Raw genomic sequence first — 27447 nt, forward strand, 5'->3', positions numbered from 1 at the left:
TGAAAGCTTGTATATACTAGGTACCTATAGGTTAGTATAATGCTACATTATTGAGATGTGAGTTATAATTATAAATTATACTAGTAAATAAGTTCAAGTACACTGAGTAAATAAATATTTACAAATATATACCTTATGTGAAGTATTAAATAAATTTGATTATAGTAATACTAAACTTCATGTTTTTTTTTGATTGGCGCCGTGTGTGTAGTTTCTGTTTTCTCCTTTGGTCGTGAGGCATCAGTATTACTTTGTCAGACTCTCCATATGATCTTATTCCTACGTGTTTAGTATCAACCGCACATACTAACTCGCAGGTGCTGTGAGCCATACGCACCATGGGTAACTGTTTTTCAACATCTCAGAGGTGCTGTGGTCTTTGCTATTTTGTTCTCGATGAAGAATCGGCACTTTTGAAAGAACCATTTGTGCAAAGACTTTACACTTGGCGCGAGTCATCCCATATTCACGATGAAGAACGAACAGAATCTCTGGACGAGCAATTGCCGTTTCCACTTCCTGAAGCCTGGCATGAGTTTCTTAGAATCGAGATTCGGACAAAACTTGAGATATTCCACGCATCTCGCGAGCGGGGTTGTCGCGGCTGCGATGCTCTTGTAAAGGCTATGGAGTCAGCGTGCCAAGACGACGGTGTGGTTTTGGACGGTAAATCATGGGCGGAAGATGTGCGAGTAACTTGGACAATGCCTTCAAGACAGGATAAAGGTTTAAGTAATCTCAAGCTAGAGGTGACTGTGAATGTTGGCAATCGAGAGGCTCATAGCAGCGGCACAGAGGATTACCGTCTTTGGACGATCCTAATCGACGTTGACAGAATGGATGGGCATGAGAAGGAACAAGGTGGTAAGCAGCATAATGAAGACTAAGCCCCATGACTGAAGATTTTTAACAATGCACAGATCATGTATTTGCATATAAATCTTCAGTCTTGTTTAACAACACTGGAGCAGAAACATCTTTGAGCAGAATCAGCAATTGGCTAAATGAGTGCAGCTCATTGCATGACTCTTGCACATCTGCTTCGGTCGCACAACTGCCCAAACGAGTACTAGAAATGACGCCGGATTCGCAAAATAACATCAATGTTCGGTTGGTTGAAGATTTAGGTGGGCATGAGAAATACGTATGTCTTAGCCATCGATGGGGAGCATCAACACATTTATGTCAGACGACGATTGAGAGCCTGTCTGCGCACCTCGACTCAATACCCTGGAATCGCTTACCCAAGACTTTCCAAGATGCCGCCAAAGTTGCCGTTTGGCTTGGGATCAAATACTTATGGATCGATTCGCTATGTATCATTCAAGACAGCAGCGACGATTGGAAGGATCAGGCAGCCCAAATGTGTGAGATTTACTCTGGCGCGTACGTTACCCTCGCAGCGGCATGGTCTGCTGATAGCGATGTCGGTCTGTTTCGTGAAAGCGCGTCTTTCAAAGTCCAACCTGCAACGCATCTCGGGCCTCAAGCTGCATCTTATCTTATTCGCAGAGTCCCAGAACACACGACTTGGGATGTTGCTGGCGTGCTACAGATGACACCAGAGCTGCCTCTTCTCAGCAGAGCGTGGGTCTACCAAGAGCGTCTTTTGTCCCCAAGAATCGTCTATTTTACAAGATATGAAGTCGCATTTGAATGCGCGGGCGGCAAGAGGGACAAAATCTGCGAGTGCGAACATATTCCAGGAGGACTATGGGGAGGCGGCAGTAATGGCGCAGGTGGTGGAAGCGGCGAACATACCAATGATCGCAAGGTGTACCACTTTGAGGGCCTCCGCGCATCGAATCTCGCCGAAATCAGGAAGTACTGGCACCAGATTGTGGCAGAATATTCTGGACTGCGCATCTCGTTTACATCAGATCGTCTACCTGCTCTGTCTGGTGTCGCGCGGCAGTACGGAACAGCTCACTCAGCCGATCTTGGCCGATATGTCGCAGGAATGTGGGAAAACTGTTTTCCTTCTGAGCTACTATGGTACTGTGCATCTCGGAATATTCACGATCGCCCGGATTCTTATTGCGGCCCAACGTGGTCTTGGATTTCTACTGGAAACATTGCGAGTTACGCGACGGGCTGCCCCAGAACGTATCCGGACGATCTGGAGATTCTCAATATCAACTTTAATCTCGATGGCCTAGATAAATATGCGAGCATTTCCGAGGCTACCATGGAACTTAGAGGCCATCTTGCTCCTGGAACGTTAGTCGAGGTGCATAACGCTCATTCAAACACAACGAGTATACACTTCAAAGGCGTGAGTGGGAACTCTCTGACCTTCCATTACGATTATCCTCTGGATCAACCAGGTCCTCGACATATTCCATTCGGAAGTCAGATATACTGTATGAAAACAGGCTTTGTATGGGGAGGGAATCACATTTGCATGCTGTTACTCCCAGTGAATATCGGTGAGAATGTCTATGAGAGGATCGGTCTCGCGACGAATGTGAGTAGATCCGATCTTGATAGCTGGTTCATTGACTTTGGAAATAAGCAAACAGTCAAGCTTTTGTGAATTGAGACATTATTGTTACAAAGGCACTATTAGATAGAACGCGGCATCGTATATCCGTAAAATGCAACGGGATACGAGGTTGGTGGGTTGGCGGAAAATGCATTTTCCGTCCTTGGACTTTGCCATAAATCGAAGAGCTCATTCAACATATGCTAGGTATCTGTATCTTTTGAAGAAATTGACCGAGTATGGTCGTGGAATGTCTGATGGTATCCCTACATGTGTGTCTGTGCAACCAATATTTTCCCTTTCATACGGAGTATATATGCTTCATTTAGATGTGCTGATCATACTCCACGTCATCTCTACCCATACGTCAATCCAAATGAAAAATAAGTCTCTGCGTCAAATGTCTCTATCATTCTTCTTATATAATAAAGGCATCTAGTTCTCCAGTATAGGTATTCGTATATCTACCTATGCCATCGTCGAAGTATATTTGATGTTGAATGATTGCGTCTGTTTGGTGACATAGTCATCAGGATTACTTGCATCTCCAAAAATCTTCAACGCCCGTAGTAGTACGGCATAATTCCCTTCTGGCAAGATTGTGCCCTCTTGTGTTATGCCATTGAACGCGACTTGATGAATATTCGTATTCAGCCATTGCACGGGATACCCAAAAAGGCTACCGGCTACATCGACTCCCAGAACTTTCGTGATTTTGGCTGGTGTACCGCCAAGAGGAATGATGTCTGCTCTCATCAGTGGAATACCAGAATCAGCCTCAATCCCCAGCGCAGGATAGTCGACAGATGACGATGATGATGCGGAGGGCTGACTACCTAGTGTAGGATAAGGTATCGTCCATGTGTCGTTGTCAGGGGCCGCCTGGGGGAAGCGACCCGAAGTATGGTAAATGAAGCTATAGTAAGGATCTATGCTCTGAGTATTTGCAAGGCTTCCAGCCACTCCGAGATATGGAATGACTAGATGTTCGCCAGTAGAACCATTCAAGGTAATGTATCCGCCATAGATGGGGAGGTTTGCTGCAGTGAGCCCTTGGGGAAGAGTTACTTTGACTGTCACCTTGGCTGATCCACCTGCTGGAACTGTGATCGTGGCCTCGGAGAAAGCAAGAGTCGCTGCGATATCGCTTGAGTTTGAAGATTGTGACGGGTTGGACTGCCCAATTTTGTAAGTATCCCTAGATCTAGAGGGCGTGTGACTGATTGAGTATATAACTGCTCGGCTGGCTCCATTCTTGATTGTAAAATCCGTACTGTTGACAAAGTGATCTGTGTCGTTGAAAGAGAAGCTTGATACGCTCAAAGAGGTGATTGCATGAACTGCATCATAGGCTTGCGCCAAACCGGCACCTTGTTGCGCTACAGGCGCAAGTCCATCATAAAATATCCCCAGATACGAGTCATAATACTTCGTCTGCTTTGCTGTAGATGAGACCAAGCTCATGAGAGTCTTGGGATCTTTGATGGAGCGGGCTTGCATAATCAAGGCATAAATTGAAGCCATGATAGGTGCTGCCATGGAGGTGCCAGAGTCGACGTAATATCCTCCCTGGTTCAACGGATAAGTGGAAAGAATCGAGCCTCCCGGTGTCGAGATGTGAGGATCCAGATCTGCCTCCCATGTAGGACCCCAGCTTGAGTAGTCATCTACGTAGCCGCCGTTGGAGTCGTTTGGATAATATCCCGCGGCAAGGCTGGCAGACTGAGGCTCAACCAGTGTCGCATACAGTTCTGTGCCGTTTCCCAGGAGATCTCGCCATTCCGTAGCTTGCTGCAGGGCAACCATGCCGGCACCGAGAGTACTAGAAGAGGTACTGACGCTGTATATGCTGTGAATAGAGTGAAAACGGGTGGTTAGCATGCTATCAAAAAAAGGTTGACAAACATATTTCGTACTTGTCTAGGTCGTCATCAGAGTTATAGAACATGATATATGTTGCGTTATTCTTCGACAGGTTGTCTGCGATAGTTGAGTCCCCGCAGTCATCCAGCTCCACGAGAACGATTTTATCGCTGAGGTCTGTAGGTGCATCATCATTCAGCGGGCTGCAGGCGCTCCAGGTGCCATCTGTAGTCACATTGGGAGTCACAGCCCAAAACGGCAGAGTGATATTGGGAAACGCGGGAGTTCCAGGAATCCAGACAAAGGAGGTCAAGTTATCGGAAGAACTTGCCAAGCTGGTGAAGCCTTCGGTCCCCAGCAAGGGCGTCATAGTGTTCTCTATGGATCCCACATTCATGACTCCGCTGCCAGCTGCAGGACTAGCTGAGGTGAAAACACCAGGGCCATTGTTACCGTTTGCAATAACACAAGGCACACCGGCGTCGATGATCCGGGATACTGTGATTGCGAGCGGATCTTCTTTCCAGCCAGAGATGATTCCGACGGAAAGAGAAATAACATCCGATCCGTCCTCATATGCCTGGTTGAAACCGGCAATCAGAACGTCGTTGGAGGAACTACCCTCACAGTCCAAGGCCTTGTACATGCCGATCGTTGCGCCATACGCAGCACCAATGAAGCCCAGAGGATTCTTTTGGGCGGCAATAATCCCAGAGACGTGCGTTCCATGGCCAAGGCAATCCTTGGGGTAGGGGCCAGGAACGGGAGTGTTGGTGCCGTTGAAGGCATCCCCAATTAGGTCCATTCCATAGCTGATAATGCACCCAGGGCCGAAGCAGCCCCCTAAGACAGGATGGTTATAGTCAACTCCAGAGTCGACAATGCCGATGCGAATACCTTTGCCGGTGTACCCTTCTGCGTGTAGCTTGTCCACTTGGGTCATAACATGTGGCGCATATGAATCAGCGTCGTTTACTGCCGTTGCTCTGGACCAATGTTCTGATAGGCTGTCTAAGCTGTTGAAATGTTTGTTTCCCACTCTAGATTTGGCGCTTCCTAGGTGCTGAAGGTGACGGACGGGCCACACATTCTTTACTGAGGTAAGGGATGCGATTTTGGTGGAAGCGGAATGAGGATCTAAATCGACTGCGTCCAGTTGAAAGGAGGCTCCTTTAAACAAGGAATACGATAAGCTCATCCGCTTTGAGGCCGGTAGTCCACGAGTGTGGAGGTCGCTGAATAGCGATGCCTCATTTTCCTATATTTCGTGGCCAATTGAGTTAGGCAGATAACCAGAGGTGGTTTGTCACCCGTAACTCCCAAGATTGGACTTACATGACCGTCTTCATACTCGATGATGTAGGCGCCGGGAACATACTCCCAACTGCCTCCAGTCAGACTCTCGTCAACTGCTCCATGGGCAACAGTACCGGATCGAGCCCTGACTACAAGAAACAAACCCAAAATGGGCAACAAACGCAGATAGGCGACCATTTGATCTCCAGAAGAGGGTTTGTAGGTTTTGCTTTTGGCAAACAGCAGAAACGCAACCACTGCTCTTGCGCAAACCTATTTTTATATCCTATATCTATTCTCGATACCCCCCTGACTATTACTTGCGCCTGCCAAGTTGGGAATGTCTCATCCGATTTTCTCTCCGCATGCTGGCATGGTCAAGTTGACGAGCTTCCATTTTCGACAAAGGGCGGGCACAGATTCTGTCCTACCCTAGTTTATTCAGTAAGCAACTGTTGTTGACATTTTCAACCTCTATCGTAATGTCTCCTGAGTGAAAACCTAATACAGCAAGTTTGTAATGGCAATTTGTCGCTTGAAGTCTAATTTCCATGTACATGTAGTCTTTATGTACCAGCAGAAAATGCCTGTACGGGTGTAGGATCATGAGGCCGATAACTTAAACAAGAGTTTCTGTTGAAGATCCATGAGGGATAGCGCTAAAAGCACAACCTGCGTTATTAGCTTGTTGACATATTATTTCGTATTGCTGACTAGGACTAATGCAACAATATTTTCTCGTAGAAAGCAAAGAAAAACACGAAATACATCAGTAATCATAAAGGCAGATATGCCATTCAAGATTTTCTTTTGGAGGTGAATTCACCTCATAATGCTTCGATTCAAATGGGTACGTGACGCATCACACTGAAATACTAATAGCTAATCGTTGCCAAGGTACATATGTTCGTTGCAGGACCCAGACTTTCAGGCACGATCCAACGCAACAAAGAGCTGCCTTTTTAGGCGAATTGACCAAGGAAATGTCTCATTACTTCTGTTTTCACACGCCGTGTTGCCGTGATGAGATGTGATGTTAATAATGGAGCGGAAATGGCAAGTAGATTTGCACGGTGAAATATGGTTTGATCAGACGTTTCCAGTTTTCGTGCCAATTATGAATTGCCAATGATCAACTAAGAAATGAATAGAGTTGCGGTCGCAAGTCCTAATGTTTCTACCATTTTCTGATCCGCGGTTTGGTATATGTATCTGTAGGTCCACCTTGCGCCGCCAGCCTAGGCGCTATTCAGAGTCTGGTTATCACTAGTTCCTGATCTCCTTGGTCGTATAACGTTTATTTCTTCTCATGGGACTGTATCTAAGGTACAAACTGTGCTGTATTTATGAAGAATGATCAAGAAATGCCATATAAGTAGTTTATTGAGATTTATTGAGTATAAGGTACCTTAGGAGCTCCTGCAGTCCTGTTACAATACTTCTCGATAAAATTGAAAGAGGTTATAGAAAGAGAACAGTGAAATTCTAACAACTGTAGAGGTTGTTAACCAATAGGTTCCTGAGAAAAGATCGTTAGTCAGAAGTTTAGGGGGCAGACGCATTTGTAATGGATTATATCTATCCTCCTCAAAGGCACAACCTTTGATAGTCGACTTGAGCATCATCATCACAAATATATAAATTGTAATCGTCCGTAATATCTCCAGCACTACCCCAAGCTCAAAGGTCCATCGCCGAGTCCGCAGAATCTCCAGCCAGTCTGTCCGATCCTTTTTCCGCAATCGTTCTTCCCATATAACTCGAAGAATTTCCTCTACAGCGGCTATGTTCATCATCTTGTTGGCTTCCCTAATACTCTTGAGCCTTGCTGCACATAATGCCATCTCCACCTCGGAGTTCAATTCAGCGCCAGCCAGGAATAGAATTGGAGTCAAAGCAGAGATTACCGCACTGCTTGGAGTTATTCTAGAAAGAACGCCTAAGATCTGTGACGCCAAATGTGGTAAACAATAAGATCGACTGGGATAACGCCGATAGAGGAGGATCAATGCGGTAAGACGATGACATTCAAAAAGTGCAATCAAATCTAGACGGGTGTTGAAGTCTAAGGCCGATGCCGTTGCATGATCGTACTGCCAGTTAGTGAGATCAGTTTCGATCTTGAGAAATGCTGGCGCTTCCATATCAATGAGCTCGGAGTCTCGACTGGGCAGACGTCTCAGCTGAGTAATGGTGCTGAATAAATCTTTGGACAATCCAAGAAGACAGTCGACGCCCTGAGGTGCGCTTCCGTATTGATGAAATTCCGAAGAGGTTGTAGGATTTGTTACGACTTCCTGACGTGACAGATCTTGCGTTTGGGGTTCTGAAAGAGTCGCGGCGCAGTCGCTGAAAGGGCCACTTCTCGTTGACAAACCTGCTTGCGTCTCTGGGTCCAACACATCCTCCATGATGAGAGACATTACATCATGATATAGGAAGTGTCTATGAACAGATTCAGCCTCCCACGTGCTCCACGCTTTGGCTGCGGTTGTTGGGTAGGTTTGAAGCAATTGCCGTACACAATTGACCCGCTGCATCCATCTTATACTTCGGCCTCCTGTTTGAGATTCCAACCCAATCAATAGCAAGAGAACCACAACAACTTCGAGTTTGCATTCTTCCCATCCAGAGCTCTTGGGGCATGTCGTATGTTCTGTAACGAAATCACGCGCCAGCTGCTGGCGGCGGATGGCCACGGAATTGAGCTCCTGCATCTTTTCTGATCTATCAACGGACTTTGCGAGATGAGCTGCAGAGCAAGCAATGATTGCATCCATGACACCGCTATAATGGAATGCCATAGGAATGTACAACGATGTAAAGAAATTCGATGGCGACTGGACGAGGGTTACTTGAGGGATGAACGTATGTATATAGTAGGATAACAAATACCGCTCACGAGACGCTTCAGTAGGGCTGAGATGACGCGCAAACATAGTTTCGGCGGCCAAACTCCTCGGTATGCTTCCATTTCCATTTATAGTTTTCGATGTAGTAGGATATGCACCTGCTACTGAGCTAACATCAATGTTGTCGGTCTGTGTACAGAGTGCTTCTGAATTTGAGCGGATCGTAGTGGTCCTATTCTGGTCCTTCAGAGACTTTTCTCCGCTATTGAAATCTCTAATCTGAAGCTTCTCTGGCCATCGGCATTCTGCATTGACACGGGTACAACTGCGGCAAACAGGATGTTGGATATCGCAACGCTTCCGGCGAGCACGGCAGGTGAGACAGCCTTGACGGCTTCGCGGAGCGTAACGTCTCTGTCGTTGCCGGGGGATCGCCTCTTGCTCAGAAGTCTAAGTGTCCGACTGAAGGGCTGGAGGCGCAAAAGTGCTGGCATCATCAAGTGCTGGAACTAGGTGAGCCGCCGGGGAGGCAGTATTTTGCGGAAGTGATAGGAATGCGTCGCACTCAGAGGGGAGATCTAAGCTCCCTTCAATATCAACCAGGTCGTAAAGGTTAGGGAGATCCATGTCTGTTGATTTCGGAGGCAGTGAACATTGATTCCGTACAAGCTGGGCCCAAGACAGCTTTCCGGGCCTTCGTAGTGAAGTCAAGACGAAGCAAGCATAGGGCGTCTACGGCGTCTACGGCGTGATACAGCCAAGGGCTAGACGCCCCATACAGAGAGATGTATTCAGCCGTGGCTTACTCGTTCTTGGTCCATGACTCGCAACCGTAACAGCTGCAAAGTTGAACCCCGCGCCCCCCACAGCCACAAGCCTCTTCCTACGTCAACTCCACCAAACCGCCTTTTTGTATTCAAGGATAAGACGTAGCGGAGTCCGTATATTCTGAATTATGTCTTGATGTTGCCCCTTTATGTCTTCTCTACCGAGGTGCACACCATTGAAGAGTTAAGTAACCCATTACATACAGATGAAGAAGTGAAGTTCACAAAAAAGTTGAAAGTGGTCTGGTCGAATAATGACAAATTGTCGAACTACTGCGTAACCCGGCTACTGGGGTCCATACTCTGAGATACAAAAAGGTGTCGATTTTACACATTTTATGATGCAATATGGGTTTTACTCCGTTCGAGTTCTCAGATGTTTGTGCCGTTTATTTCAGGGCACAGACCAGACTGCTTCCCTCTGGCGGCCAGCTTTTCCGTGCTGGCTTTATCAACTTTTAAGACGACCCAATCCTCCATTCGTTTTGCCTCCAGTCTTTCATAGAATTTTAGTGCTCTCTTGTTATCCAAAAGACAAACCCAGTCCATTTTTATACAGCCTGCTGCTTCCGCTGCAGATGCCATGGTCTCAATCAGGATTTGTGCATAGCCCTGACGCCGAAATTCCGGTACGACATACAATTCTTCCAAACAGACACCCGGAGCGGCCATCCATGTTGAGTAATTATAGAAATAAACCAACAATCCGGCAGGCTGTCTGTCTGGGGAAAAGATGAGTAGTGCCCATGCAAACCGAGTGCCTGTCTCTGCGCTTGATTCTGAAGGCGGCCCGAAGTGCAGTGTCCCGGCGAGACTTTCCTCAGTTGCGGCTATCTTAGCCCCAGGGGCTTGATCTTCTGCTGCTTCCCGAATGAATCTCAAAACGAGGGAAACGTCTGAAATCATTAGCCTCGAAGTCTTCAGCCTGTCAAGGATATACAAGTACCTTCGAGACGAGCGTACCTGACGAGCGGCCGGGAAGCCATAGTGATGGATTTCCTAGAAGAGTAAAGCTCGTGAAGCACAAACGATGGAGAATGGAACTGGGAATAAATACTGGCAAGGTCGTAGTGCATGGGTAGTCACTACTCTTTTTGGGTGCGAAGTTGTCGAGTACGCCCTACTTGTTGTAGAGTTGTCAAACAAGGGCTCTGGGTGGAGAATAGATGTTGGTCTAAAGAGGGAAAAGGTTAGCTTCTGTCACTCTGCAGGCAAAGTGTACGCCAATGGCATGACTACACGCCTTTGTTTATAATGACTGCATGGAATGACACTGTGCACGACTCACATTCGGTGCCGGTGCTGTTATCCAAGCAGTCGATATTTGGGAAGCAATGCCGTAAACTCAAGTATACTATTCCAGTTCTAGTAATATTTTCAAGCAGTTGATTCCCTCCATTCATTGAAATCGCCGTTGGGCTGGATCCTAGACAGTTGCCCATAATGGCTATGAGATGCTTAATCTCAGGAGAAATCTCACTTTCGTGCAAGTATGATTGCAGAGCATGCCAAGACCACACCGGTGCATAAGTAACCCAGTAATGGATGTCGTGAGCCGATAGCTACATATCCTCAAGTGTTAACATTTTGCAAATACGATTTAAGATACGGGCGCTTAATCGGCGTATTCAGACCGGGGCCGCCGTACACGCCACATACGGGCTTGAAAGAAGAACGTATAGTGCGAAGAAATTTGACTCCTATTTCCCTACTCGCCACAGTCGGAAAAACGCAAACACAAAGATTCCACAAGACTACACCAAATTCCCTTCAATTCCGTGACTTTATATATGCTAGAAAATGGGCATATCACTCACTTTACGCATATGAATATTAAAAGATTGGAACTCAGCCACCGAATAACACGAACCAACCCCCTTGTCCTGATCTAAATCAATCCGATATGAACGAAACTCGTCTCGACGGCAAAGAGAATCCTAGCTTTGCTGGCTTAAGCGAAAATGAAGTAGCAACACCACTAAAAGATGGATATGATAGTACAAAGGATGATTACGACACCGGCGTCACGGCCTGGCTCCAAGTTCTCGGTTCATTTTTCCTGTATTTCAATTCATGGTACGGTGCCATACTAGCTGCCGCATTGCCATATATTTGGCCTAGCATGACCAACCTTGACTCACAGTTTCATGTTTAGGGGAATTATCAACGCTTTCGGAGTGTTCGAAACGTACTATGAACATCAAATTCTGTCGCATATGTCGCCATCGGCGATTGCTTGGATTGGATCCATTCAGTCAGCCCTGCTCATGGTAGTTGGCGTGATCAGTGGTCCGCTCTTTGATGCAGGCTATTTCTACGCCCTGTTACCAACTGGCACCTTTCTGGTTGTGCTAGGAACGATGATGACGAGCCTCTCGACGAAATATTATCAAATCATGCTGGCACAGGGCATCTGTGTTGGAATCGGAGCCGGCTTCTTGTTCATTCCATCAGTTGCGATTTTGCCGCAGTACTTTAAGAACAAACGAGCTCTAGCAAATGGCATTGCCGCATCTGGAAGCAGCATTGGGGGCGTCCTTTTTCCCATTATTTTTCATCAACTTGAAGTCCAGATAGGGTTCCCCTGGGCAACCCGCACGATTGGCTTTCTCTCTCTCGCAACTTGCGCTATTTCCATCGGTGTAATGCGATTGCGTTTCCGAACCCAAGAGAAAAGAGCACTGCTGCAACTTTCTGCGTTCAAAGAAGCTCAATACTCGCTCTTTTGCTTGGCGTGTTTCCTAGGTTTCCTAGGCTTTTATAACTTCCTTGTTTATGTACAGCCTTATGCAATCGAGACTAGGATTGTAGATGTCAACCTTGGCTTTTATCTCATTGCCATCTTGAACGCCGCGTCAACATTTGGCCGGGTTGGCCCAAATTTCGTCGCGGATCATGCAGGGTCACTCAACGTGCTCTTTCCAGCATTGGCCATCACAGCTACCCTAGCCTATTGTTGGGCTGCCGTGCGCAGTACATCAGGAATCATTACGCTTTCTGCGCTTTATGGATTCTTCTCAGGAGGGTTCGTATCCTTGATACCGGTAGTCTTGATAACGATCACTCAGGACCTCCGCAAGCTTGGGACTCGGCTAGGTATGTGCTTTGCGCTGGAGTCTATTGGGTTGCTAATAGGAACTCCAATCGGCGGGTCCATTATTAATAGCACTGGGTCGTATCTTGGTGTCCAAATGTTTTGCGGCTCATGTCTTGCTGCCTGTGCCGTCCTGCTACTCAGCGTTAGATTGTTACGGAGTGGACCGAGACTCATGTATAAGACATGATGCTATACTGTATAAAACAGCTTTTTGAGAAATAAATCATATCCATATAGACTCGCTCTAATTAATATTCTTACAACATTTACCTTGGTAGAAAAGACTTGGCCAGCGTAGGAGCACGGCACACGGCACCTTTTGTTAGGTCGGGTCAATTTTCGGAATGATGTTGCTGGTATAAATAACAAGGCGATCGGAGTCAAAGTTATATTGTATTGTGTTTCACGTTTTAGACTTATTGAGCATATATATGACATTGATCTACAACCTACTATAACACTTCTGTTGCTGGTTGTTCATTGGTATCCTGACCATCTTCTGGAGTCTATCGTAAATTACCTATTTACCTACAAATACATAAGAGCTCGCCCATTGCGTAATACAATCACTCCTGGAATAACAGCTCATTCTGCATTCCTCTGGCTTGCACCAGCTATTGGCTGCACCCACTCTACCCTCGAGCGCGTAAACACCTCTGCATCGAATACCGAAGTAGAGATAATCTTGCCGCTGTCATCCAAGGTCCCAGCTTTGACTACTTTATTGGGCCCGCAATTGGCGGACTCACGCCACATCATACTACCGCAGTCACCGCAAAAGTAGCTGTTGATGGTGTCGCCAGAGTCAGCAGCTTTACTGAAGATTTTTGGCGTGCCGACAGTTACTTGGAATGCCGCCTCAGGGACAAGAAAGTTGACACTGTAGTTGCTGCCACTGATCTTGCGACAATCATCGCAATGGCAGAGGACCTATGATAGAAACCCAAAATTATTTTAGTTTGATTCTTCCTGACCTTGTGATGAAATGAAAGGACATACTGACTTTCTTTATCGGCTCCGCAATGTAAGTGTAGCGAATCTTGCCGCAGACGCAGCCACCGCTCTGGATAACCATTTCTTCAAATAATAGTACGCGTGATGCTATTTGATTTAATTAGTAAGATCCGTGCAAGAAGCTTCAGAATATTAAAGAATAGATACATTTGGACAATATTGGGGTTTATGATCAGCCCTCAAAGACAATCTACTTGTGACTCGACTTATCGAAAATTTACGAGATAGGACTGTACATCGTTTTTATATATTGCTATTTCTCAGACTTCCAAGCAAACGAAAACATTTATCAGCCCTCAATCAATATTCGATTGCCGTAGCTCAGGGGTTGCGCGGGATCTAAGAAATCGGCCTCAGAAACTTAAAGACTCAAGCTAATCAGATGTGTGTTTAGGGCGTGAAGCGCGTGTAGCGTGGATAGCGCGTACAAGAGGCGCATATTCATTTCTTTACTTGCGGGGTCAACTATAGCAACCAGGAGGCTCGAAACGCGCCGACCTCCAGATGGACATGTTTATAAACTAGGAGGATTTCCTCTAGTTTGATAAGCTGCGACGGAAACCACTATGCCCGCTAACTTTATCTTCTAGATGGAATACGCGAAGCTATTGCAATATGTAGGCCTTATCCTCAAGTTTATTTTTGTGGGGTGGATCTGAACAAAAGCGAATGTGCCCAATGTTGAAACTTCATGATCTAAACGGGATGTAATCTGCTGCCGTATACACTTTTCACGATATCCCTGTTATCACTTCTCTGCTGCAATATTTCCACGATGACATTCCATAGCTGCAACAAATTGTTTCTAGTCTCTACTAGTGGTGGAAGGATTGCTAACTAGTGTTGACTTACTACTGTACGAGACTCATTCCACGTCAGCTGACGGATAATCTTAACGAACCTAACAATTCTCGACATTAAAGGAGCTCATTCGCCTTGAATGGCTATATCAACTGCACATACTATCATAGGGCGAACTACACTGCCTACAAGTACACAGCTTTGTTCGCTATGGATCCTCCTCGTGGTCCCTTGATCCTGCATCTCGCTCTCATCCGCACTGGCACTGCGTCTATGGCCAAGGCCTACGAGATCCTTGGCTACAAAAACGTTTACCATGGGCTGACAATGTTGGACCGCAACCAAGATTGGGTCTTGCTGGAGAAAGCCGCCGATGCCACTTACCCTCAGGTGTTGAACCCTGGCAAGAAGCCTCCGCCTCCGTGGACTCGGTCCGACTGGGACCAATTGTTTGGAGAATGTGATGCCGTCACGGATTTAGGGTCTTTCTTTTCGCTGCAACTGCTTGAGGCGTACCCGGACGCCAAAGTTGTCCTCGTCGAGCGAGAGTATGACAGATGGTGGCGCAGCGTTGAAGATGTTGCTATTTACGCGTTATGGAGCCTCCCGGCACGCATATTTTCCTACATTGAGCCTATCACAGGGGTTAGGTCCGGTGATACTGTCAGAAAGATGATGCTGGGTTTTTTCAACGCCCGAGATGTTCACCAACTCAGAAAGAACGCAAAAGAGAGGTATTTTGAACACTATCGTCAGGTCCGCGAGTTGGTGCCGCCTGAGCGACTTCTCGAATATCGCCTCGACGACGGATGGGGTCCTCTGTGCCGGTTTCTGGGACGAGAAGAGCCCAACGTCGAATTCCCCAGAACAAACGAGACAAAGGAAATTAGAAAGATCGCCTGGGCTCGATTGTGGAAGTATACAGGAATGGCTGCAATTATTGTGGGAAGATATGCCATCGGCATCATGGTTCTCGGTGCGGCTTTGTGGTTCGCGCGAGAACGAAGTGCAGATGTTTTTGCTTTTCTTTCCAGGTATATTAATTGAGAGCTTTGAGGGAGCCTTGTCATATTCATGGATTATAGGTACAGCCGCTTATATACAACAGTTAGGTTGTGTTTTGTATAACTTACAGACAGCTTGCCAATGGCCATCAGCAATACATCGCCCAGGCGCTACGCAGATCTTTCGCTTCGTCACTAAATACTATCTGTTTGCGCTATATCTCTAACCTTTCCAGACATCTTATTAAGCTTTCTATTTCTCTGTAGAGATCTCCAGTTTTTCTGTCAATTGTGTTGATGTCGCAGCTAATAAGTACATGTAGAAATAAATCGCCCCCAAAGGTATTGACACAATGCGGAGTGCTGGGAGAGTTGTGCTCTCTAGGCTTGGCTCCTCTAATACGCCTAGTATCCTTGCGCCAGATGCAGATAGATCTTTTTACAGTCAATCTAGTCAGTCAATGACATAATGGTTGGAGCTCAAGGTATTGAAAAATTTAGCAGCAGGTATAATTGTCTCTCCCTCGATGAGCATTTCTCCCATTGGACACTGAGCTGATAAGTGGCCAATACTTCGATTCATATCAATTCAATGCATCCCTGTTCACTTACTGCACTGCGGGTGCCACTGCTAATTAGAGTCCCGGACTCTACGTGCGGGTCAGGTGCTTATTGAATTGTAGTGCAGCTTTTACTGGGCTGTTTAGGTTCTCTCTGTAATCTGCCAATCTGCATACTACAACCTTAATACTTTGCATTTTGTATGCTTCCCAATTCAATCCCTTTGTTAACTATAACGTCGTTGAAATCAATATGCGTCCTTCTAATATAGATTTTGTGAGAATCCTCCGTGCCGGCGGTAGTTATGTCCCAGTCATTCACGAAGCTGGTTTCTACATCATCGCCGAAGATAAGAATGAATTGAGCGAGTTACGATGGGTTGGATCCCAACTTGCCAGTGAGACTCTCATAGGATCAGGCATTAGAAACAAGTCTCCAGCTGTTTATGTCACTCGCAATCATAATGTGAGCTTAAAGAAACTCCTATGCTAAACACCAAACCTACTAATTATATGCATCTGGTCCTTGCTGCAGCGATCTGTCTTTTGTGTGGGGGAAAACAATATCTTGAAATGTTTCACCCATGGGGATGAGTGGCAAGAAAAGAGGCTCAGCAATAACGAGGAGATTCTTGTTCATCCTTTGAGCAAACTAAGTGGGAGCGCTCATGGCAGTCACAGCCTGGTGTTCTTTGAGGATACGGCCGGGCATCTCCGAGGAGTCAGGATCCAAGAAAGCGGGAATTGGGAACTTTTACCCTTTGCTCCTGTGAACTCCGTTTCCGGAAGCCCTCACTTTACCTATGTTCGGGACAATACCGTGTTCTTGAGCTATGTTCACCAAGACGGCTGTATTCACCGGCGAGCCATAGACGTCATAACAAACAATCACACCGGTACAGCAACCAGACCCTCTCCTTTCATTTTTGGGTGACTTCTAAGTTACTAACATGCACCAGATTTTATTGTTAAGGGCACCGAATTTGCTAATGATCCGGCAACTAGTTTCATTCTTGAACTACTAAATGATTCCGATTTTCGAGTCATTACTTTGACTAAGACAGAGCAGCTGGTGAGCGTCCATGGCGAAGGAAAGGTGAATCCCATAGGGCGCATAAATGAAAAAGGCATCTACGTCCCCTCAACATCGGAAGAAGGCAACAAGCCAGTCGGCAAAGGTACATCTGGTGCAGTAACCAGCTCCACAAGTGGCAAGACAAAGTGAAGGCAGACATTTACATAATACTTGAGTTACCGGCATAAAGGGGGAGAATGGTAAACCTTGGATGGGGCGGAATCTCAAGCAACCTCTACTTTGCCTTGTCATAAAATGCCATGAATTTTTATCGTTGATTACCTGGATGCTTCGGAATTGTGGGTTGGAATCGCTAATGGCCATGCTGATTGGGGGTAGATGAGCGTGTGATCAGTTGCATGTACTTACATGTACCAAACGATGGTGATACGTGCCAAGTCTGCTAATCGAGCCAAGGAATTAATGAAAGCATGACACGTCACAGCAGAAAGAAGATGCGTTCCGGTAATAGATAAAGAAGCCCAAGCGGCTGCAGTTAATATCTGGGCATACATGCAGTAGGTCAGGCTGAGTGCTCCCAGGCAACCAGGCTGTCGGTTGCACACCATTGCTTTGTAAGGCACATGCCCAAAGTATTGGGCAATAGGTCTTGTATTATATGGATTTACAATCAATCTATAAAACATACATATGACGCGTTCATACCATGCGGCTCAAAACATAGAGGAAGAGCCAATCATGCGGCTGAAATCAAGGTGGGGGATTGGCCAATTATGCTCATGCGGCTGAGGATAGAATGTGATGATAACCAATCATTCTAATGCCGCATGTGACTATTATCTGATAATGGCCGACACGATACCGAACCCTACAGGGAATGGTAGTTCTAATGCATTGTATCGGCCGTTGGTGTAACGATGTTGTATCAGAACTATAGTTTATAGCTTAGTGAACACTTGCACGGATCTAAAACTCCTAGCAAATGACAAACTACTTCGCAGTAGATGCAACCTAGGAATCACGGATGCCCAAAATTGGTAATGATTTAAGGCATATGCATTGAGAGTAATATGATTCAGCCAATATAGGGACTGATGGCGGAGAAAGCATTCGGTGATGACTCAACAGACTTGTGAAGCGGCTCTCGGCTAGACAAGGCGTAATGGAATCTTTCCCTTAATTGTTGATACCTAAAGATTGCGTAATGAAAGGTGGCAAAATTCGGGCACAAATGAATTCAAAGCATGGCACAGAGCCTCAAGACAGCTTGTGCCGTGATTGTATTCTTGAATCTTGATGGAGATATTGGTCCGTGTTCAAACTAGAGGCTCAATGGTTGCGAACAGTGTATAAATAGAGCAGAAAGCTTCGCATACATAAAATGCGAATTTCTTTTAAAAGCACAGTCTAGAAATGATTCATCCCAGCATCATACATACATCATTTACTACTTCTTCAATATTTCATGCACAATGACCTCCATATTTAACCTAGCACTCAAGGGAACTCTCAGCGCGAGTGACCTAGTTGGCAAAGAAAAAGAAATCGATAAAGTGGATGAGAAAACGTTGTACACTCCCCTTGGCGCAGCTGTACACGCGAATCGCAAAGATAACATCAAATTACTGCTCGCACATGGTGCTTACCCAGATGGCGCGCCTGGCTCACGTCCACCTCTTTGGATCGCAGCAGCAAGAACAAAGGGTCACATCGGCGACATTGTCGAGACACTTATTGCTCACAAAGTGGACGTGAAGAAGGCGGATCCTCATGTCAATGACACTGCGCTGCATGCCATTGTACAGAGATACCGGAATGAAGATGATCTGGACGTAATCGAAGCTCTTGTAAATGCAGGTGCAGATCCAAAAGCAACGAACCAAAGGGGAGAATCGGCAGAGTCGCTGGCAACTAAGCGCAACGACAAGAAACTATTGGCTATCTTGGCTCCTGAAAAACGCAAGAAAATTCACACCAAAGATGTCCTCATGATCGCATCTCTCATCATGTTCGCTGTTTCGTGGGCGAACCGGAGTAACCCTCTCGTGAAGATCACCGCTGCTGCCGTTGGGACAGCTGCGGCAGTCGGCTCTCAGTTCTATAGCCCTATCATGAAAAGATTCAAGATGCTGGGCCGGCGAAGCAAAAAGGTTCCACATGTACGTTCAACCCCCCCCCCCTTTCTACCTTTCTGGGGAAGTTCGTTTGCTGACATCCCATTAAGCATGTTGCCGAGAAACTCGAAAAGGCAGCAACTGCAGAGGCCTTCAAAAAGGAGATGCACAACTATATCAAAGACGCTCATTTAGACCAATTCTTCAAGGACGATAAGTTCTTGAACCATGTCATCTCAAAAGCCGTGGACATGGAATCAGACTCAAAAACGACCGTCAATGTACGCGACTTGACCCGTCTCGCACTTTATCAGCCGGTACTTTACTGCGGTATGAGCTCACAGGGTTTTCCAACTTGGAGCAAATAATATTAACAATTCCCATATTAGATGATAGTGGTTCAATGAATCAAGATAACCGGATCCAGGTCCAGGCCGACCTTGGCAAGCGGATCACCAGTCTGACCACGAGGCTTGTCCCAGAAGACACTGGTATTGAACTGCGATTCATCAATGCCCCAAATGAGCTGCGCATGTCGAAACCTAGCAGCAACCTAGTCAACGATATTTTGTTGAATATCCCGTATAGTGGACCGACCGAAATTGGAATGAACTGCAAGGCAAAGATCCTGGAAGAAGTCGTCTATGGGCCGATAAGGGAAGGCAAATTTGACCGCCCAGTATTAGTCTCCATTCTTACTGATGGCTGTCCCGGCGGACCAGAGGGAAGTGATGAGAGGCAGGATACTTTGAAAGAGGCCATTTTAGAATGCGGTACATTTCTCGAGTTTCACAAATACAACAAGAAAGGTATGTTGAATTCCCCCGCTCATAGAAGCCAGCAGAAATATATTTTATCTGACATGGCATGATTTAGTTGTTCGTTTTCAAATCAGCCAGATTGGACATGATGAATCATCCAAAGATTTCATCAAGAGCCTGGCCTTGGATCCCGCGTTAAGCGATGTCTTGTACTGTACTACTCGTAAGGTGCCCTTCCTACTTAAGTTGTGATCTTTTTCCCCATAAGGGAACGCACAATTTCCTACCCAGAAGAACGCTTGATGGACACGGCCATCTCGATTGCTAACACAATTCATGTAACTAGGGCATTTAGATGATGAGTTCAAGGACTTTCGAGATAATGAACATCGACTAGAGCAATGGGTAAGGAAATTCCATTCTCCGCCAGGGTTTCTAGAATACTTGTTTCAAGTACTAATGTTTCATTACAGCTCTTGGCCTTATTGATGGAGCCAATTACCAAAGCCGACTAAACCTAAGTAGTAGCAGTCGTTCTTTTCCTGGTAGGTTATCGTATGTCTTCATCTTTCCGAAGTAGTGCAGAGAGAAGACTTGGGACTCGAAATATCTGGAGCCGGTGGGGTTCACGCTGTAGATGAGCAAAGTACAGATAGTTACAATTTATCTACATATATGAGAAATAGCATTCAGTTTCGTAAATATCCCAGATTCTGAAAATCCGTTCGTTATCATCTCTTGGTGTGCGACGTGTTCATCTAGTATACATGGATCACTGGACTTGGAAACCATGCTGAACTTTGTACAAATCAGGCCATCGGTTATAATTAAACTAAGTAAGATCATTCTGCCTGGCTTGCCCCTATATGATGATGAAGCAAGTGAATAATATCCCTGTTCCCCCTCTCTTTAGCCCAGTCAATTGGTGTCACCCCGTTTTCATCTTTGTTGTAAATATCCACAGTGTTTGTGCTGAGAAGCAGATTCACAACCTCTTTGTCACCAGATCCGATAGCAGTGTATATTGCCGTTCGGCCCTCTTTATCCCTCGCATTCATGTTAGAGCCCCTCTCTAGCAAGAGTGATATAATGTCCTGCTGGTGCAAGGCGGTTGCGAAGAATAGCGGCGTCCGGCCTTCTACATCTATCGCATCGATATCAGCGTCTGCGTCGAGCAATAAATTGACCATTTCCACAGTTCCATGCGCGGAGGCGAGAAATATTGGAGTCTGTGCATCTTCATTCCTTGCATTCACATCGACGCCCCTGTCGAGTAGCAGTTTCATCACAGTCTCGCTATTTTGCCAGCTAGCGGTGAAAAGAGGTGTATAATCAGAGTGATCCCTGTGGTGAACGTTTGCGCCGTTGTCCAGGAGAGCTTGAACAGTTGTCTCATGCCCGCTTTCGATTGCCAATGTCAACGCTGTTTCCCCCAAGTCATGTTCTTTTACATTAACATCTGCGCCAGCATCGAGGAGCAACTTGACAATGTCCTGGTGGCCATTCCTTGCCGCCCATATCAGCGGCGTTTCTTTATGCTCTCCATCTCTGCCATTGACGTCCACTTTGCCAGTTTCCAATAGCATCTGCACAATTTCTTTGTCTCCGCTCTCTGCGGCGCGTGAGAGTAGCGTCCGACCATGCTGATCCATCTCATCAAGAGTGCCATCATCCTGGAGAAGCTTCTGGGTAGCAATTTCGGACCAATTTTCGGCGGCGGAACATATAATGGCTTCATTAATAACAGCCTCTTCCGCCGAAGATCTTCTAGAGTAATTCTCAAGTAGCATCTTAAGGACCGTTTGGCGCTCCACGTGGGTAGCAAGCAGCGTCACGTCACCTTTTTCGTCCTTTGCATCAATGATACCGCCCTTGTTAAGGAGCAGCTGTATAATGGACTTGTGCTTGTGAAGCGCAGCAAGCGATAGTGGTGTCCGTCCGTAATTGTCCTTTGCATTGATCTCGCCACCCCTTTCTAGGAGAAGCTCAACAACATTCTTGTAGCCTTTTCGGGCGGCCCAAATCAGGGGTGTAGCGCCCTCTTCTTTATCCCTGACTTCAAGAGCGGCGTTTGCATCTATCATCAACTTGATGACATCTTCGTGGCCGTTGCGCGTGGCCCACAACAAAGGAGACTGTCCATGACTGTCACAAGAATTGGGGTTGCATTTGTACTGCTCACCAAGAAGAATTCTCATCAGCTCGGCCAATCCAAATTGTGCCGCCAAATGCAGCGCAGTTACACGTCTCGTCACCTCTTGGCTATATCCCGCATGGGACGAGTACTGCTTCACAGCTTGCTGTGCCTGGACAGATGCCTCGACCTTGGCTGGATGCATGAGGAACTCCAGGATTTCCTCGGCTGGCTTCTCATTTTTTGGAGCATGGTCCCCCCAATAGCTAGCAGCGTAATTGCAAAACGGAAACTGAGCCTTTCGTCGTTCGAACTCGTCATCCGTTGAACAGAAGCCGCTTTCAAAGTCTTTGAATGACAGGTAGGTGATGCAGGCTCCTAGCAGAACAGAATCCGCTTCAGGGAACCAATGCGACTGCGTGTTCTCAAAATATTCCTGTGTTGTATAATGCACCAGTTGAATAACGCCGTTCTTCTCATCGACTGTCACCAACCCAACACATACACGGCCCATATCTCCAAGATCCGAGAGGTCTTCATCGTCCAATGTCTTCATTCCTCGTTCCGTTGCTAATGCGTGCCGGAGCTCGGAGGTAGTAAGTGCTCGTTTCGCAAATGTAACCCATAACAAGACTTTCATCGCAAAACTCTTCATATGCGGACTTTGCTTATTGATCCTTTCAATAGCCTTATCATATGCATATGTCAGTACCTTTGTCTTTTCATTATCACCTCGACCTCGGGCATCGGTCCTAAAGCCTTGCAATTCTTGGCGAATTTCTTTAACATTTATTTTATCTTGAAGCAATTCAAGGTAGAGTTGCGCCAGAAGAAACCTATGATAGATTGGATTGTTAGTATTCACACCATTCTGCTCATTATCTGTAGCGCCTCAGCAGTGGATATGACCTACATTCCATCAGCCGCCTCGCAGATTTCTCTTTTTATATCTTCCTGTAGACTTATATTGCTTTTGATAAGACTTGTCGACGATTGTTTCATTTCCGTATCCAGGTACGTGGCAATATCGCTTGCGAGAGCACGGATTGGTAGAAATGAGCTTTCGACCTTTGTAAACCATTCTCTGATGTCGGGTATAAATCTCGATGTTGCAAAAATGTTCACATTGCAGTGTTTCTGGAGCGTGAAGAGTTCAGAAACAAAGCCATACATGGTATTCAAGTCGCATTCATCAAGGGCGTCGATAATGATGAATACACGTGAACAGAGCTCTATCACAGCCTTTAGGTCTTCTATAAGCTCCTCTTGGGATGCATGTGTCTGTTTTGCCTTGTGTTGCTCATATAAGCTTCTGGTGGTAGCTGGGAACGTCTCACGGCCACCCGCAAGCTGCTTCAGGACACTGGAAAGAAGACTTCTTGTAGTCTGTTCGCTCTTCGGTTGTTTGAAGCTGCAATAAATGTAGGCCATGCCGATGTTAGAGTCTTTCTTGATTTTTTCCGTCAGATGATCGACTACAACGGATGTCAGGATCGTTTTTCCTGCCCCCGGCATTCCTTCGCACAGCAACCTTTGGTTGCTATTGTTAAGCCAACTCTGTAACTCATCTGTTTTGAGAATCCACAAGCTGGTTCCATTCTTGTGAGTCTCCGAATGTTTATCATGCTGTTGGCCGTAATTTGCCGTAGTGAGCCAATCAACGATCATCCTCACTTCACTTTTATCCATAAGTTGCTCGATATGAAGTACACCTTGTTCAACTGCGTGAACTTATTATCAGACCACGAATTCTTCATTCAGTTAAAACTGGAGAGTCGCTAACCTTTCTGCAAGATATCCTTTACAGGGCGTTCGCTGTCAACGTCCGCTGAGCGTACATGTTGTAAAAGCTCCTTTGTAAATCCCGCTGCTAAAGCTGCAGCGTATTCTTGCCAGTCTTTGTTCTTTCTTTCATCTGCATAATCGCAGATTCCTCTTATAATAATGCATGGGAAATTATTCATTAACCCTGCTGCTTCCATCTCAATGCATAGAACTTCCCCTCCAAGACTCTGGTTGATTCGATCTCGGATGGTTCCATCTTTGACAACCTGATTTCCAGATGCAATCAAGCCATAGTGAATATCTATGCCTCTAGGCTCTCCACATGTGCTTTTCTCATCGGACATTGAAGGCATAACCTTTTCGACGGGGACTTGGAGACCAAATAACAGCCTATACAGTGCGAGAAGTGCTTGGAAGATTATCACAAATATACTTCCCCACAGGCTGGCATTGGCCTTGCTGATGTCTGGTTCAAGCATTGGATCTTTGAGTCGAGGAGACCACGTATATTTACCCGCTAACTTGGGCCATTTGTTTGCCATGTCTTTCAGATACTTGGGAATCTGAGAGTCATCCATATCGTGAAAGGCTTCCAGCTTAGCCAGGGCAGTGAGTAGGGCTCTCGGAGGACGGTCCAACGCTCCGGTTCTCTTGAATCCAAGCTTTTCTGACTTTCCAAGATCCCACTGGACAACTCCAGGGTATGATCCACTCGGCCTGCTAACGACGATATCACCAAGCCTGACCCGACCGGGAATCCCACCACCAATCCCGACCATGAGACCAAACTTGATAGATGGGAACGTGTTGATCATTTGGGTCACAATGTTTGCTGCTGCGTTGTTCCCAATTTCACCATAGGGAAGGCAGGCTATAACAATATTGTGGTTGTCGATAGAGCCTAGGGTATAGGTGTTGTGATCATGGTCAGGTTGCGAAAGAGGCTCATGTTCTTTGTCTAGCATGGCATGGGCCGCTGCTCGCTCTTTTGGTAGCGCGCAAATCCATCCCACGCTGTAATCTTTATGACTGAGGGATTTAGAAGGCATTATGATGCCAGAGAAACCAATGTTAGAATGGATGATCAGGATAAAGAGTTGTCGAAAGAGTACGCAAAAACTCAATGAGCGATTGCACATATGAATGAAGGATTATATGGTAAAGTACATGAAGAAATGTTGAGACATATAAGAATGGAGGTATTTCAGGATAATCAGCAACGGTATTGTGAGAGTCTATACGTTCTAAAGAGGAATATAAACAGAAGAGGTGGAGAGCGCAAATACACGTAGTTGGGCACTGATAGTTGTTGGGCAACATAGATTGAGCCCGGATTGCCAATATTTCAACAGCTTCTTGAAAGACCAGGCCAATTGAAGCATGATTTAATATGGATAGCTAATTAAATAAATCTATGAATCACAAACGTGTCGGATTTTTAGGTGTGGCTCTTTAATGAGGAGTGCATGTGCTGATCCACATAGTCGGATGCTGTCAACCCGCACATCCTATCTATAAAGATATTGGGGTCATCATCCGTAATCATTGTGAATATTCACTGGATATATCTAGCGTCTTCCATAAGGTATCAATTAACTCCAGGCATTATGGGGCACATATGCAACCATATAGCCTCGTGATGCGTAATGGTTCAATCATGAGCCGCTTCGGTGATGAGATTACTCTCTGACGTATGCATGCCCGATGTCGCCTGAACTGCCGGCCACACCTTTCCTACGCCCTCTTTTCCGCTGCTATTGGCGCCCAAACCCGATGATTGAGGCTCTTCCTCAATTTATTTTTTCTCCTCCAGAAGTAGTGACCTTGATTGAGAGCCCAGGGTTGACTGTCAACAATTGGCTTTTCTCATACAGCATCTCATTTATTTCTAGTGCTAAGAAGCACGATGGACTCAGATTCCGAAAGTTATGATTCTGGATTTGAATTAGATCCAGCAGACAGAGATGCCAGCTGGGACGACGATATAAGCCCCGAAGAGGAAAAAAGGCTGAAACTGAGCAAAATTCAAGATCGACAGAAGTGGATTGTAAGACTACAATTTAAGCAAAATGGTTCGTTTATATCTTAGGAGCTCTTTCATCTCATTTTATCCGCAATTATTAGATCTTGCAAGCTGACATGTGAGCAAAAAATAGGAGAGGATGGAGAAGGAAATGGCTTCTATGTCAACATACCACATCCCACACACCACGTCATCTTCACTGCTGGCCATAACCTTGTCGGTGTGAAAATGGAAGACTTAAAGATATATCAAGCTTCAGAGGACGCGAAGGACACGAATCCCAAACCTACCGAATTTTACGTCTCGGCCGTATATCAAAAGAAATTTGCTGATGAACGGGGAAGCCCGAAGGAAGCAACTCAAGAGCAAGAAGAGGCAGATTTCGGTATCATTTTAGTGAAAAAGAACCGGAAATATCCATATCGAGGTTTTGGATTTGCCTTGAAACTTGGCTTTGATGTACTCGATCAAGCTCATTTTGATTTCATTGGCTATAAAGACGCCGACGACGGTACGGGTGTCGACGACAATGACGACGATAACGACGAAACCCAAATCCCAGACCAGAGCAAGATAGAAAAGCCGCCATGGGACGCATTCACAAGTGAGGGAAAATGCACCGCTTGCCGTCCCAATCAGCTCGATTATGAAATGGAAACCGAAAAAGGCTTTAGCGGAGCACCTGTAATCATGCCTCATAAAAATCGCGATACTGCTATTGCTATCCAGTAAGATTCTTGAAATCGTCCTTTGCTACCCTTTCCTCTTTCTACACATTATTGACGCTCACAATGGCTTGTTAATATATGTTCTAACTAAAGTGAATTATGTATCTGCAGCAACTACGGTCGTTCAGATAATAAAAAAATAAGTAGGGGAACTCGCATCAACGAAAAGCTTCTCGACGAGGTCTATGGTTGGCTTCAAATAGGCCTTTATGACAAAGCTCTTCAAGCTTCTAGGAATATTTCTGGTCCATTACAAGAGCGTTTATATCTTGTCTTCACTCCCGATAGCAATCACGCGGTGGTAAGGCTTGGTTATGACCAAGAGATTGTGACCAAGTTCGATATCCTGCCTGCTTATGCGCCACCTTCAAACTATGGCTTTCCAAACGACTTTCGGTATGTATTCCGTATCAAATCGGAGGTAGGAAACCCACCGGAGAAACGCTGGGTGCTTTGGAACGCCGCCAGGCAGACTGTCAGCTTGACCAGCTCTCTGAGAGATTTCTGCTTTGTGAGTCTTCTCGAGGATAAGGTACAGAAAATAGTGGACCTGGAGAAGATCTACTATATCCACGTCGAGATGAAAAATGATCAAGGAGAGTCAACTGAACTCAAAGAACTTCGGATGAGAGCCGCTGATCTTACTGAATCTGACATTGTGTTGGACTCTCTAGAGACTCCCGAGGTCTTCTTCGAGCGACATAAGAGAGGGAAGTTTCTATTTGGGAAGATTCCGTGTATGCCAACTGTTCCGAGTGAACCAGCAATCCAACGGGAGGAATTTGACTTTAACTTATTTCGTTTCTACCCCAGTAAGCTTGAGCGAAATAGGAGAGAACTTGAAGTTCATGATGGATGGAATTAAGTACAGGTAGATTTATCATATATGAATGCTATTAGGAGGAGAAAATATCCTTGTCACTTTATGTAGTACTGTGATGTTTTTCATTAGATCTTTATTTCTAACATTAATCCATCGATTCCATCCTCTGGCTTAGACCAAAGACGATTCATACCATGATAATGAAGAACGGAAGAGAAGTCAGGCCAGTGGATCAGCCACATTG

General features: G+C 45.8%; 7 protein-coding genes across 7 annotated transcripts; 5 read left to right on the plus strand and 2 right to left on the minus strand.

Moving 5' to 3' along the window:
* Positions 1 to 338: 338 nt before the first annotated feature.
* Positions 339 to 2536, plus strand: Triagg1_2926 (uncharacterized protein; the record flags this gene model as incomplete). Its single annotated transcript, XM_062897161.1, has 4 exons — positions 339 to 864; positions 921 to 1144; positions 1190 to 2363; positions 2421 to 2536. 4 exons carry the CDS (start codon positions 339 to 341, stop codon positions 2534 to 2536), a joined length of 2040 nt encoding a protein of 679 aa, XP_062757993.1.
* Positions 2537 to 2953: 417 nt separating this feature from the next.
* On the minus strand, positions 2954 to 5842 carry Triagg1_2927 (uncharacterized protein; the record flags this gene model as incomplete). The annotated part of the gene is made up of 4 exons (XM_062897162.1): positions 2954 to 4325; positions 4402 to 5606; positions 5684 to 5757; positions 5809 to 5842. 4 exons carry the CDS (start codon positions 5840 to 5842, stop codon positions 2954 to 2956), a joined length of 2685 nt encoding a protein of 894 aa, XP_062757994.1.
* Positions 5843 to 11226: 5384 nt separating this feature from the next.
* Positions 11227 to 12419, plus strand: Triagg1_2928 (uncharacterized protein; the record flags this gene model as incomplete). The annotated part of the gene is made up of 3 exons (XM_062897163.1): positions 11227 to 11399; positions 11467 to 12348; positions 12392 to 12419. 3 exons carry the CDS (start codon positions 11227 to 11229, stop codon positions 12417 to 12419), a joined length of 1083 nt encoding a protein of 360 aa, XP_062757995.1.
* A 2026-nt stretch (positions 12420 to 14445) lies between these two features.
* On the plus strand, positions 14446 to 15282 carry Triagg1_2929 (uncharacterized protein; the record flags this gene model as incomplete). The annotated part of the gene is made up of 1 exon (XM_062897165.1): positions 14446 to 15282. The coding sequence occupies one exon, from the start codon at positions 14446 to 14448 to the stop codon at positions 15280 to 15282; it is 837 nt and encodes a 278-aa protein (XP_062757996.1).
* Positions 15283 to 18307: 3025 nt separating this feature from the next.
* On the plus strand, positions 18308 to 20225 carry Triagg1_2930 (uncharacterized protein; the record flags this gene model as incomplete). Its single annotated transcript, XM_062897166.1, has 6 exons — positions 18308 to 18994; positions 19060 to 19279; positions 19339 to 19758; positions 19826 to 19933; positions 20057 to 20115; positions 20184 to 20225. 6 exons carry the CDS (start codon positions 18308 to 18310, stop codon positions 20223 to 20225), a joined length of 1536 nt encoding a protein of 511 aa, XP_062757997.1.
* A 327-nt stretch (positions 20226 to 20552) lies between these two features.
* On the minus strand, positions 20553 to 24678 carry Triagg1_2931 (uncharacterized protein; the record flags this gene model as incomplete). The annotated part of the gene is made up of 3 exons (XM_062897167.1): positions 20553 to 22680; positions 22758 to 23565; positions 23628 to 24678. The coding sequence occupies 3 exons, from the start codon at positions 24676 to 24678 to the stop codon at positions 20553 to 20555; spliced, it is 3987 nt and encodes a 1328-aa protein (XP_062757998.1).
* An 857-nt stretch (positions 24679 to 25535) lies between these two features.
* Positions 25536 to 27245, plus strand: Triagg1_2932 (uncharacterized protein; the record flags this gene model as incomplete). The annotated part of the gene is made up of 3 exons (XM_062897168.1): positions 25536 to 25701; positions 25786 to 26380; positions 26492 to 27245. 3 exons carry the CDS (start codon positions 25536 to 25538, stop codon positions 27243 to 27245), a joined length of 1515 nt encoding a protein of 504 aa, XP_062757999.1.
* Between the last annotated feature and the right edge of the window lie 202 nt (positions 27246 to 27447).

Source organism: Trichoderma aggressivum, assembly GCF_033847375.1.
Source record: "Trichoderma aggressivum f. europaeum strain CBS 100526 chromosome Unknown scaffold_008, whole genome shotgun sequence".
NCBI lineage: Eukaryota > Fungi > Ascomycota > Sordariomycetes > Hypocreales > Hypocreaceae > Trichoderma > Trichoderma aggressivum.